The following is a 12,147-nucleotide window of genomic DNA, read 5'->3' as shown; positions in this document are numbered from 1 at the left end:
AAGCCTAGCGCCGTTGCTGGGTATTTGAGGACCCCTCTGTGTATTTAGAACTTAGCAACACTCCTTCCTACTTGCAACACCACTCCTACTTTCAAACACTCATGCTTGCAATACTCATGCCTGCAACACATCGTGTTTCGAGACACTCTACGGTTCTCCAACGTCCGCCGTGACAGTCACAATAGCAGACACCTTGATTCGTTTCCGTTGCGGGAATTCAGAATGTCGAATGAGAACCCCACGCTTGTTTGGTCGCCCTACCCGCCACCTTCCCATCCACAGAAAACGATTTCACAGCCTGCTTGCTTGTCCATCTCCATCAAACACCCTGGTCAGGACCTCCCGCTCCTAGCTTTCCCTCCTTTCGACGCAGGCGGCGTTCATCATGAGACTGTTCTTGTGGCTTGCGGAATTCTCGTTGGCAACCACTGGGACGGCTTTCTCAGCTCAGACAGAGAGGGCCAACACTCTGTCTCGTCGTCCGAAAAAATCTTACGAGAAGAATCATACTACTACCACCCATCACGGCAGCCGAGTGAACTGGACTATGCTGTGACACCGACATTCGAACACTGGCGCTTTCCATATGGGAAACTCCCTCCTTCATGGCAGCAGATCCCATCATTCAAGCAAACTTCACAACCGAATGACTCCAATCTTTGTCGAGTCACACAATTTGAGGAGGGCGTTGAAGATGCACACTTGGTCCCAAGCTCTGAAAGGAGGTGGTTTGATAACAATCTGGCGTTGTACATGAATTCAGCCCGAGCAGACGCATTGAAGGCCCCAGTCAACATGATCCGTTTACGAAGCGACATTCATACCGTGTTTGATGCGAAGCGTTTTGCCATCGTACCTCTGGACGGTCGATTGATTGTGTACTGCCTCAACTACCAACTTGGCTCACAGTTTGCTGATCTTTATCACGGCGTTGAAATACATCAAATCCGTGCCTCCCCACCTGTCTGCCAGTTCTTGTTCGCACGATTCGCATACACGGTGTTCGACACGCTTCGAGGCTTTCTAGTGCTGAATATCCCCAAAAAGCTGCGCCTCTTCATGAACAACCAGATGGAAACTGAGTTGTGTAATCCGGAACGTTGCTGGCGATTCGCCCAGTACACGGCATGCCAGGGCAAATCTGCTAGTGCCAGTGCCAGCCCCAGGAAACGTCCATATCCGGATGCTGGACCGGCTTACAGTGATGATGACGGAATGGAGGAAGAATTTCGAGGCCGAAAAAAGAGTCGCAGTGACGAGACTAGCTCCTCCGCCGATCTATCAGTCAAAACGCCTGAGACGACCCCCTTTCCAGCATCAAAGATCGGGAAAACCACGCATGTCGACAATGGAGATGAGCATCTTATTCTATCCTCGCAAGGCCGTGGCTGGGGTACGGCGGGCTGAACCGGCGGCAGAGGCCAGTCTATGGGCAGCAGATAGCATTCTACCATCAGACCAATACCCTTTTTGGTTTGAAGCTGGCAATCCCAATCCCGAGACGCAACAGACCCAAGATGACGATGGCTGTACTCATACAACTTAGCAAAGCCACCAGAATCAGATGGCCGACGGTGAAGACGCGCTGTGGCCTGCGCGGGCCTTTCAGCGGTGCATAGCGCCCGACCATTTTCTTGATCGGTTGGACCTTTTCGATCGAGCCAGTTTTGACGCCGCGTTTGAGCCCGGGAAGGCCATCCATACTGCAAGCATTCTTGGACGCCCAATATCTGTTCGGTTCGATATTAGCGTTTCCTCTCTTTCTCTGTGGGTCGGCCCAACATGACACGATATGATAGGAACAGGAACATGCATGGAAAAGGAGAACACGCACACCTCAATACCATCTTTTCTCTTCCCCGCCTTTTCGTTGGCCAGCTTCTTCTCGAAGAAATCGTTCAGCGTGGGCCGGAAACTGACAAAGCTGTAACACGGCATCGAGAAGCCGCAAGATGTGCCAACCTGGTGGATGTCGACCACGATAATGGACCGTGTGCCTGGGATGATGGTGATTTTCTGAGCCGCAACGATCTCGTTGAATTCCCGAGTCCCGTATTCGAGCACGTTACCTGGAGAGAGGGACAAAAACGAGAGGTCAGCTTGGAGTTGGGGGGTGACCAGGCAGAACAAGACGATGGAGTGTCCATGCCACCTGCACACGGAGTGTACTGTATTTCATGTGTTGCTCGTACTTCTACAGTCAGGTAGCACTCCTCCTATGCGAACAGTACTGTACAATGTACAATACTTGAATGAGAGACACTTCAAGAGTAAGGTATTCACTTGTAGCATATTCAATGTACAATGTAATGTATTGTAACATATAACATACCTTTTCCAAATATCCTCAGGATCCTCGGCGGCCCGGAGAAAGCATTGAACATGACGGTGATTCTCCCATTGCCCGGCTCGTGCAGGTGGCTCGTAGTCTCGATGCCCGACCCTGTGAGGTCCATGTACCAGAACTTGCGGATCAAGACATTTCCGTTTCCGATCTTGTCGGCGTCGGCGTCGGCGTCGGCGTCGGCGTTGGCCTCGGCTTCGACGTTCTCATTAGGGGTTCTCGGCTGTTGCTGTTGCTGCTGCTCCTTGATGACGCCGAAAAAGGGTCCGCCTTTGTCAGATACGCCCTTGGGCGACACGTTGACGTGGCCGTCGCCCGCCAATGGCGCCGACCCTATCCAAAAGACTTTCTGGTCGAGGAGCCAGGGAACGAGCGACGGCGGGAGCGTCTCGTAGAAGACGCCCATGGTGGCGTAGGCGTGGGCGTGGCTAAGGATACTGTGGTTGTGGTTATGGTTGTGGTTGTGGTTGTGGTTGTGGTTCGTCCGCCGGCCGAAGTGTTTGGAGGGATCAGGGACAGACTCGGGGACCAAGGGACCAAGGGACCAAGGGATAGGGACCCCTATGTACTCCGTGCTCTGCTGCTGGTGGTGCTGGTGCCCGTGTTTATGTCCTCATATGTCCTCAGACCAGAACAAGAAGTGAAGCAACAATAGATCACCCGCGCTGCCTGCGCTCGATAGAAATGAAATGGAAACAGAATGGATATGGATCGATATGGATATGGATATGGATATGGATATGGATTTGCGATAGACTCAGCTCAGTTTTCAGACTGGTTGATCATCTCGGTCTGCAATCTAAGAATAAGAAGACACTCGACGCAGAGGACAGGACAGGCCTCTCTGCGTCTTGGATCACGCTATATTTCCTCAACTGGGTGAGTGGTGAGTCAGTCAGTGTCTGCGATTGAGGGGTAAACCTAGGGAAGTCAAGCCTCCCGAACCCGATGTCGGCCCCTAAGCCTTGGGTGGTTGTTGGGGCTTCGATTTCTAAGGCTTTAGCCCTTAGGCTAAGGCGGCTCCCAAGGCTAAGGCTAATTACAATATACATATAAGTTCTCGCTACCCCACCACTTTACCACCCCGCCTATTTACAGCACTCTTTACTCAACGCCACCTTACTCTCACTATAGTTAACCGTTCGAGGTACTATAAGTTACTATTAATAGCCGTTTAATAGGCCTATTATACTATATATATATATATATTAGCCTTCTAAGGCTCTTAGAAGCATATATACTAGCTTTCGACTAAAATAACGCTATTTATCCTATTATCTATTAATCTAATTATAATATCGATCTTCTCTTAATCTAGAGCGTTCTACTCCTTAATAATCGCCTTTAATCTATCTTATAGGTGTTATGAACCTAACCCAAGGAAGGGAAATCTGACCCCCCCGAGACCACTCGGGAAGGAAGGTGAGCCGGGACCAGGGTCACGTGGGATCACGTAATACGGAGAAGAGTGCTCTGTGGCTCTGGGGTGCTCTGGGAACAGAGCAACAGAGCAGGACAGAGCATCATGAGTAGCGTGCTCCATGGCTCTGTGGTGCTCTAGGAACAGAGCAACAGAGCAGGACAGAGCGTTATGAGTCTCCTATGTCTATATAGTTGTGGGCTTCACCCACCTTTTATAGCTCTCCTTCCGTAGTCAACTTCGTTCACAAACTAGGTGATACATTTCATCAATAGTTTTCGTTCTGAATACAGACACCCTTACTCTAGCATACGCATCGAAGCCTCTTCTTTCGCACGTCAGTAACACTGATCGAACACGTGACTTTCCGAAGGAACGATTCGTGACAATAGGTATCTACGATCTTATCTTAAATATATAGAGATAACTTCTTATCGCGCCTAATATTACCGTTAATCTCGCCTGGAGGGCGACAACGAGGTATTATTAAGTAATAGAAAGATTATTAAGTTGGTGCGCGTAGACGCGTCGAGAGATAAAACGCGCTCAAGTGGCGAGAACTTATGATAACGCACTGTACTATGCTACTCCGTAACATGTACAGACTCTATATACCTCGGTACCTGGTACATACACAGCCGTACAGTATTGATTCTGTCTGTTTTCTATCTCTATTTCTAGATGCAAGAATACAAATTACCATCACCGTCACCGTCACCATCACCATCACCATCACCACTTGCAAGCCCCCCAGACAGCCATCCCCTGCCGTCAACATCCATATCGACATCGACATCGACGTACCCTCTGCCAGAATAGAGCTCTGGAAATAAGTTTCCCAGCAAGACTTCGACATCCATGTCCATGTCCATGTCCACATGCGTATATAGATCCAGGCCTGGGTCGATGATGGAGGGGTCTAGAGCGTCGATATAGCCAGGATTGATATTGGTATTAAGATCTTTCTCGGGCCCTGTTGAACTTGAACTTGTCGTCGGGAAAGATGTCGATGTCGCCCATTCCCTCGGGGCCAGGTAATTGTCACTGTCACTGCCACTGCCACTTCCACTTCCATTTCCCACACCACCGCCATTACGACTGTGAGGCCCGGCGAGCGCGAGACTCGGAGGCGTGACGGTCTCGGTCTCGTTCTCGTTCTTTACTGTACAGATGATTTGCTCGGCCATCTCGCGCGGAGTGACGCCCTGGAGACGCTTGAAGACACGTTGCAGATGCCATTTGCTCAGGCCGACTGCCTTGGACAGCTGGGACAAGCTGAGCGTGGTGCCCTCGAGCGCCGCGTTTCGGATGAGCTGGACCGCTCGACAGATCTTGGTCCGGATATCATCTGCGTCTGCGTCTGCGTCTGAGTTGTAGGTGTGCAACTGTGTCGGAGGTTGCGTCGAGTCAGTGCCTGCGTCAGCACCAAGGCCAGAGCTGTCGCCATTCGTAGCTACTACTGCACGAGTTGACATGGCAACGTCGTCGTGATCGCCTTTGCCGGCCAACCTACCAGTACTAGGAGTGCTCCGGTTCTGGGATAAACAGGGCGGGAATCCAATTCCTGACGATGACAATGCATCTGTCGTGTGCTCATGTTTCGGCCCTCGACCGCGAGGTTTACATCGTTTACACGCCCTGTAGCCGGCCTGCTCTGCCTGGTCGGGGGTGCCGTAGAAGACGACGTTGGCTCTGCGTGCAAGCCGCGCCTTGCAATCCGGCCGGCAGTAGATCTTGGTGGTGAGGACTGCGTAGACGAACACACCACTAGCCTGGCTGTCCCGGGTGGTCAGGGCTTTCCAGCGCGAAGCCGACGTGCTGTATAATGATGAAGTGGAAGTCGAGATCGAAGTCGAAGTCGAGATCAAAGTGGAACTTGAGATCGAAGTCGAGGTCGAAGTGGAAATTGACGATGTCGACGGAGCCGCTGCCGCTGTCGGCGTTGCTGAATTGGAATAGATGGGGACTGTACCATTACCATTACCACATTCCATCAAATCAATCTCGTCGAGTTGGCAACGACTCGGTCCGGTAGATGGTGCCGTCCGACTGCGGGTAAAAGGTTTAGGGTGCAGATGTAGATTTAGATGTAGATGGTCAGCGCGAACTGGGGCTGGAGCTAGGGCTGGGGCTGGGGCAAGAGGCCCAACGGCCAGCATGGTCGGATTCTGTCCTGTCCGATCCCAGCCTTAATCAGGCCTGAGATGTGAGGACGAAGCCCTCGGCCTGGACAGGGAGGCGACGTTGATTGTTGATTGCTGATTGTTGATTGCTGATTGATGATTTCTGCAGATATAGAGGAGGGAGGAGGGAGGAGTTGGTCGTGGTGTTGGGTGTGGTTCTCGAAGCTGAGGCTGAAGCTGACTGACTGTGGTCGAGGCGAGGTTGCGGCTGAGGTTGACGCTGAGGCTATTAAAGGTTAAGGTATACATATCAGGCACCAACCAGGTGGTACATACATACTCCGTACATACAGTTCTCTGTACTTTATAATTGCCTCCGTCGCACATCGCACGCTGACTGGCCACATTGCGAGCAACGAGCAACGCCAACGCCAACCCACGCCGCACTGCAGTATGTCGAAGCAAACGGTATGAAAACGCAATACTCCGTACTCGGTATGCAATCCGGAGTAATAATACCTAGATACCTACCTAGGAGGTGGGAGGTAATCTGGTGTAATCCACTCTGAGTAAGGTATTTCTATAACATGTAAGCACGGGACATGTAGACATCGGAAGATAATATACATATAATTATACATACATGTACACACAAACACACAAATACTGTATATATAAAGACTATAATGCTAAAGTGAGGTGAGGCGAGGCGAAACTATACTCTCTGACAAGATTCTCAAGTATATCATTATGCTCTGGTTCGTTCCATCTATTATTCACTTGCTCACGTATTTCAGCTTGTTGAGATTCTCGTATCCGGGATTCAGTTCAGTCTCGAGTCTATTCTGTCATGTCCGTATTGTCACGTCCATACACATATATCCAATTCAGACCCCGCTTCAATCTAATACTGATGCTAATGCTAATGTTGATGTTGCCCCTGTGGCTCCCCTGACTCCTCATCTCGACCTTCAGATCCCGCCTCAATCGAATTCAGATCCCGTTTCAATCTGATGCCGATGCTGATGCCGATGCTGATGCCGATGTTATGTTGATACTGATGTTAAATCGCCCCTGTACCTCCCCCAACTCCTCATCTCGCCCTTCAAGTTCATCGCCGTGAGTGCCAACTCGCCTTACTGCTCCTCTTACTCCTGCGACTCTCGACCGAGATCTGACTGATACTGTCTTCAGGCCTGACTTCACGATCCGACACATCGAGATCCGCCAGGTCCTTCTGTTTGGAGACCACGGACATGGTGTCAGCCGAATGACCATGACCATGACCACCGCCGCCGCCGCCCCTAAGACCACTGATACTCCCACCACCACCAACATTCCGCAAAGGATTCAATTTCCCAATGATGGTGCGTGGCGCCGAGACATGTTTGCCCGGGACCACGCGGCCCGACGACACGAGGCTCCCTACGCCATGGCCACCGACATCAGAGCCGGCCCACGTGGCGGCGCGAGACGGCGGGAGGGGATACTCGTGCGGCTCTCTGTGTGCGTGTCCGCCTCCTTCTGCAATTCCATCTCCGTCTTTGCCTCTGTGTGAGCTGGCGCGCGAAGCAGTCCTTCTAGACGAGTGGTGCGACCCGGCATGGACGGCAGTGTGATAGCTCTTGACGTGGCTGTGGCTGGAAACATGCGTCTGGCTCCTACTCACATGACTGGTCGTGCGACCACGACCGCCTGCTGATTCATGGTCGGCCAGATTGACGACTGTCTTGACTTCGTCGCCGTCTTCTTCTTCTTTGGCGTCGTTGTTGTCGTTGTCGTTGTTGTCGTCGAACTTGTCCCGCCTACTTCGTCTCGACGACGCCGTCACCCGCGAATGTGAGCGCGCCCGTGATCGAGAGGAGGCCTTGGACGCTTTGTCGCCGGCGTTGGCGTCGGATTCCCCGTTCAAATTCAAGCCCATGAACCGAGACAGACTGCGTGACCGGGACGAATGCCTCGACTTGGCCGCCGCTGACACCGCAGACGCCGCTTGGGTGTGTGTGTCTGCGGCGGTCAGGACCGTCGGGGCGCGGTAACTGGTAGGCGGGGCGTTGAGCGTCTTCATCTTCCCGCTCACGCTTGTGCTTGTGCTCACACCACTCTGTTTCGATTGTCGTGACACCTGCGACGCCGCCGCCGCCGCCGGCCGGATGGTGGCCGACGACTGAGACCGGCTGTCGTTGTCGTGCATGGTGATCAGACGGGGGCTGCGGAACTCCTCGTCGTCGTTCTCATCACCAACACTACCAGCATAGTGACTTGGGTTCGCATACCCATACCCCGACATGGCAGGTCCGGCTTCGATCGCCCGGTAAGGATACACGCCCGACCCGACAGCCGAGTGGCTATACTCGTATCCGTATGCGTACTCGGTGCGCAAGGGCAAAGGAGTTGGATCGGTGATGTTGCGGCCGACAATGGATGGACGCAAAGCGGTGACAACACCACCGTCGCCACCGCCACCGCCACCTTGCACCTGGCTGTCTTTCGAACGATTGCTGAACGCATAATGGAGTGCCGCTCCGGCAGCCACGCCGAGCAGTGTTCCGACGATGGCATCGCCCGCGCCGCTTGCGCCGGACTGGTCTGCTGCAGGTGCTGCTGCAGAGCCCGAGGTGGGGTTAGAGTCGAGGTTCGGTCGGACGCTGTTGACGAGATTGCGTGCGACGCTGGCGGCCGTGCGGGCTTCACTGATCAAGTTGGTCAGCAGGTCGCCTGATGGATTGCTAGGCTGCGGCGCGGCTTGAGGCGGTTGTGGTGGCGGTTGTGCGTGCGATGCGACACTGCCGACCTGAGACGGAGCAGTCACGCTTCGCACTTGAGACGGCGGCGGCGCTGTGCTCCGCGCTGCTTGCGAAACAATCGTGGATGGGGCTCCCCTGCTTTTCGCGTGCGAGACAATAGTGGACGGCGCTTTGGCAATAGAGACCACACTCCTGGCCGTCGACGCCGCTTTGCTTTTGGCTTGGGACACGACGGTGGCGGCGGTAGCAGCAGGAGCTCGACTACTACCACCTTGCCGTTGCGATACAACACTCGTTGCATCGTCATTGCTCTTGTTCTCCTTGTCGGCCACAACGACAGGCCGGTACACGGCCTCGATGGAATTGCCGTCAAAATCAATCACCGCGGCGGAAAAGTAGCCCGCCCCGTCGCGCTGACACGGCTCGCCATGGATCTTCCCGCCGGCCTTGAGGGCGGCGACGAAAAAGGCCTCAACCTGCGCGCGAGACGACGCCGGGAAGGCGACGTGGGCCGCTCCCGCCGGCACGCCGGGGATTTCTTGCGTGATCCAGAAATCGGGCGGTGCCGTGGCCGGAGATGCTGGACCAAAGCCGATAGTTTGGTCTTGCCGCCCACGGTACACGTAGTCGAGTGGTTGGAGAGCGGAGAGGAAGAACGATGTCGATGTCGGCAAGTGGCTGACCGTGAGGGTGATTGACGAGGGCATTATACAAGAGTCGAACAAGCCGAGATGTCAGTGGTTTTGTGATTTCAACGCTAAGCTTGAACGGTGAACGTCGACCAGCCTGTGTTCTGGGATGGTTCAAGGGGTCAAGCTGAATGGAAGGTTCCGTAGCACGCATAAAACGGGACAGAGGTGAACAAGACCTATCTCAGGGGAGTTGTCAATATATAGAAGTTCTCCTTGACGGCTGATCTGCCTGTATGGTAGAGTCAACTGATATCTCGTGAGACCGTTCTGAACCAACCAACGATTCTTGTTGGGTACTGTGGCCTGGATTCTTCCTAACGGGAGGTGGACTGGAACCTGATAAGTCTGTAGATTAGTTTATTCGATCCGAAAATATGCTAGATCAGGGATTGGTCACCACGAAGGTCAGGGCAGAAGCAAAGAGGAAAGGGAACCAGGGAGTGAGTGGTAGATGTTCGAGTCGGCCACAGAGGTCTAGAATCACGCGCCACAGTCGGGAAATAAAACCATCTGCTCAGTTAGGCACAACAAGCCTGCGTGTATAGGAACGAGGCGGGACAACTGCCCAGCAAGAATAGGAGCCACGAAGCAAAAAGGGATCGGCCGTTCAATCGGAGCTTTGGTCGCGACCAAGTCTGATGACAACTCGGAATAGGCGATGGATCAAAAGATAGCCAGGCGAATCGAGATAGAGATGGTACCTGGCGCCAATGCCGTTGCAGCAAATGCCTTGGAACCATAGGACACGGCAAGCCAAGAATGCAGCCGCCTCACTTCACTAATGCAGACGGTATAAGGAGAGGAACTCCCGGAGGCGAAATCATGTACGGAAGCGTTCGGTCAGGGGTCAGGCGTGAGGCGTGAGATGTGAGGCGTGAAGATCGCTCTGATGTTGTTGGTGGCGGTGAATGGTCAGTAACGGCGAGAGCGGCTGACACAACGCCACGTCAAGAGGCGATGGGTCACAGAATGTTCGGAAAGGCCTGAAGCGGGACAGCAGCGACAGCGCCTAGAGTCGAGCCTGATTGGATCCGGGGATATGTGTCTTGAAGCAAAAGAGCGGGTGTAGGAAGGAAATCTTCATTCATGATTGGCTGTCAGCAGACCGACTTGCACCGGTCGGGCGCAAATGCATGAAGGATTGCTCCAATTCGGTCTTTTCCTGCTCTGAATTCTCCATCCATCTATTCATTCATGGCGTGTCATGGCGACGTCTCGTTCCCGCACAGTCGGAAAGCGGCCACGCAGGGTTGGTGCTATGATAGCAAGACTCGACGTTGGAGAATCCCGCGAGTCCGTCTAAATGTATATCACGATTTGTGAGGTGATGGTCTCCACCGCAGGACTACCAACCTGCGATGCTGCTGCCAGTGCCGTGCCTTCCTTCGTAAGCCTGGAGTATGTCTCTTTGATGACTGTTCGATCCTTCCCGATGCCAGCTTTCAGCCCTCGGTTCACTAAACAGTAATATGGCGCTTATGGGTACAAACAAAACCTTTCCCTTTTAGTTTTGTGACTTGGCTTGTCCGGTGTCCACGCATGCTCGGTCATGAAGTTCACTCGCCAACACGAACGCTGTCCTCTTTCGGCCATAACCAGCTGATGTAGGGCAGGTTGACATGCACCTACACACTCAGACGAAAAGAAAATCGCCTTGAGGTATGTTGAACCATGTTATGTCTTGTTGTGAAAACAAACGCCAGATCCAACTCCCCCAACGCACACTGGTGGCAGCGTTCATACAAGACAGCGTCGATGTTGTGATCGAGCCTTTGTAGAAGCGTCACTGGCTGAGTGAAAAAGAAGAAAGTCAGTATTGCCATACCTTGAGACCAACACCCCAGGCGCCTTTCACGGCATCCTATATGATGTTCCAGGCGTCTTCGCAAGCGTGACAGAACTTGCTGCAAGTCACGCTTGCACTCAGGCTATAGTTGCTGATACTGATGGACTCGTCCTTGAACGCATCGGCAAAGTCGTCTTTCCCCTTGGCCATGGCGCCAACAAAGACACAAATGCTCTCGTTTCCCCCAAGGGTGTCGACATAATCTCGGACTCGGACGACGTCGGCGTCGAAACTTAAGGTGACTTTCCGGCAGTTGGGTGGAAGGTGGTCGGTGATGGGGTTTTTGATGACCTTGAGCAGTTTTTCCTGCGAGTTGACCGACCGGATGGACAGCCTATGCAACAGCTGCACCATGAGACCGGCGAAACGCTTGAACGTTCGAGGAATCCGCACGGTCGGGCTGACTTCGATCAAGACACCTTTGGCGGTGTGGATATAAATCTGCAACTTTCCAGCCTTGTTGATGGGCGAGTCGAGCAGGGTCAGGAGGCACTAGACGTTGAAGTCAGCTCGCCACTACAACGGCACAAAATGGGGATAGCCACCTGGTGTGTAATATCCGGTCGAGCATCGCTAATATCTCGCCCCATCTTGCGCATGACCCCGATATGTTCGTCACTGTTCAAGAGAGAATATTTCTCTTCCTTGCCTCCTGGTTTTCCGCCATGAGCGGCACGGTATGTCTCCAAACTGGCATTCGACAACACCACGATAAGTCTTTTCGTGTCTTTGTCATTGGAGGAGATCGGGGTGTGTTGTTCGGCGACGAGGCGCGGAAGTTCGGGCGGGGGAAGAGACTGCGCTCCTGTGATTTGTGAGTCGGAGGACGACGTGGGATTTGGGGTCTGTGACACGGGAAGGGGAGGGGAAGAGGAGAATGCCGGTCGTCTAGATCAAAGAACAATTCCAAGCCTGAACAGGGGAAATATTAGACGTACTGGAACGCTTCCTCTTGACGCCAGGTGTGGCCGACAT

At 53.2% G+C, this 12,147-nt stretch overlaps 5 protein-coding genes across 5 annotated transcripts; 1 reads left to right on the top strand and 4 right to left on the bottom strand.

The window, feature by feature from the left end:
* Positions 1-222: 222 nt before the first annotated feature.
* A1O3_09273 (uncharacterized protein) lies at positions 223-1,407 on the top strand (the record flags this gene model as incomplete). The annotated part of the gene is made up of 1 exon (XM_007739367.1): positions 223-1,407. The coding sequence occupies one exon, from the start codon at positions 223-225 to the stop codon at positions 1,405-1,407; it is 1,185 nt and encodes a 394-aa protein (XP_007737557.1).
* A 46-nt stretch (positions 1,408-1,453) lies between these two features.
* A1O3_09272 (uncharacterized protein) lies at positions 1,454-2,750 on the bottom strand (the record flags this gene model as incomplete). The annotated part of the gene is made up of 3 exons (XM_007739366.1): positions 1,454-1,730; positions 1,835-2,069; positions 2,333-2,750. The coding sequence occupies 3 exons, from the start codon at positions 2,748-2,750 to the stop codon at positions 1,454-1,456; spliced, it is 930 nt and encodes a 309-aa protein (XP_007737556.1).
* Positions 2,751-4,441: 1,691 nt separating this feature from the next.
* On the bottom strand, positions 4,442-5,923 carry A1O3_09271 (uncharacterized protein; the record flags this gene model as incomplete). Its single annotated transcript, XM_007739365.1, has 1 exon — positions 4,442-5,923. The coding sequence occupies one exon, from the start codon at positions 5,921-5,923 to the stop codon at positions 4,442-4,444; it is 1,482 nt and encodes a 493-aa protein (XP_007737555.1).
* A 1,075-nt stretch (positions 5,924-6,998) lies between these two features.
* Positions 6,999-9,341, bottom strand: A1O3_09270 (uncharacterized protein; the record flags this gene model as incomplete). The annotated part of the gene is made up of 1 exon (XM_007739364.1): positions 6,999-9,341. The coding sequence occupies one exon, from the start codon at positions 9,339-9,341 to the stop codon at positions 6,999-7,001; it is 2,343 nt and encodes a 780-aa protein (XP_007737554.1).
* A 1,846-nt stretch (positions 9,342-11,187) lies between these two features.
* On the bottom strand, positions 11,188-12,147 carry A1O3_09269 (uncharacterized protein; the record flags this gene model as incomplete). The annotated part of the gene is made up of 3 exons (XM_007739363.1): positions 11,188-11,664; positions 11,718-11,977; positions 12,111-12,147. The coding sequence occupies 3 exons, from the start codon at positions 12,145-12,147 to the stop codon at positions 11,188-11,190; spliced, it is 774 nt and encodes a 257-aa protein (XP_007737553.1).

Source organism: Capronia epimyces, assembly GCF_000585565.1.
Source record: "Capronia epimyces CBS 606.96 chromosome Unknown aczIQ-supercont1.9, whole genome shotgun sequence".
NCBI lineage: Eukaryota > Fungi > Ascomycota > Eurotiomycetes > Chaetothyriales > Herpotrichiellaceae > Capronia > Capronia epimyces.
The sequence above is the reverse complement of the archived record's forward strand: the minus strand, read 5'-3'. Positions and strand labels throughout refer to the sequence as shown.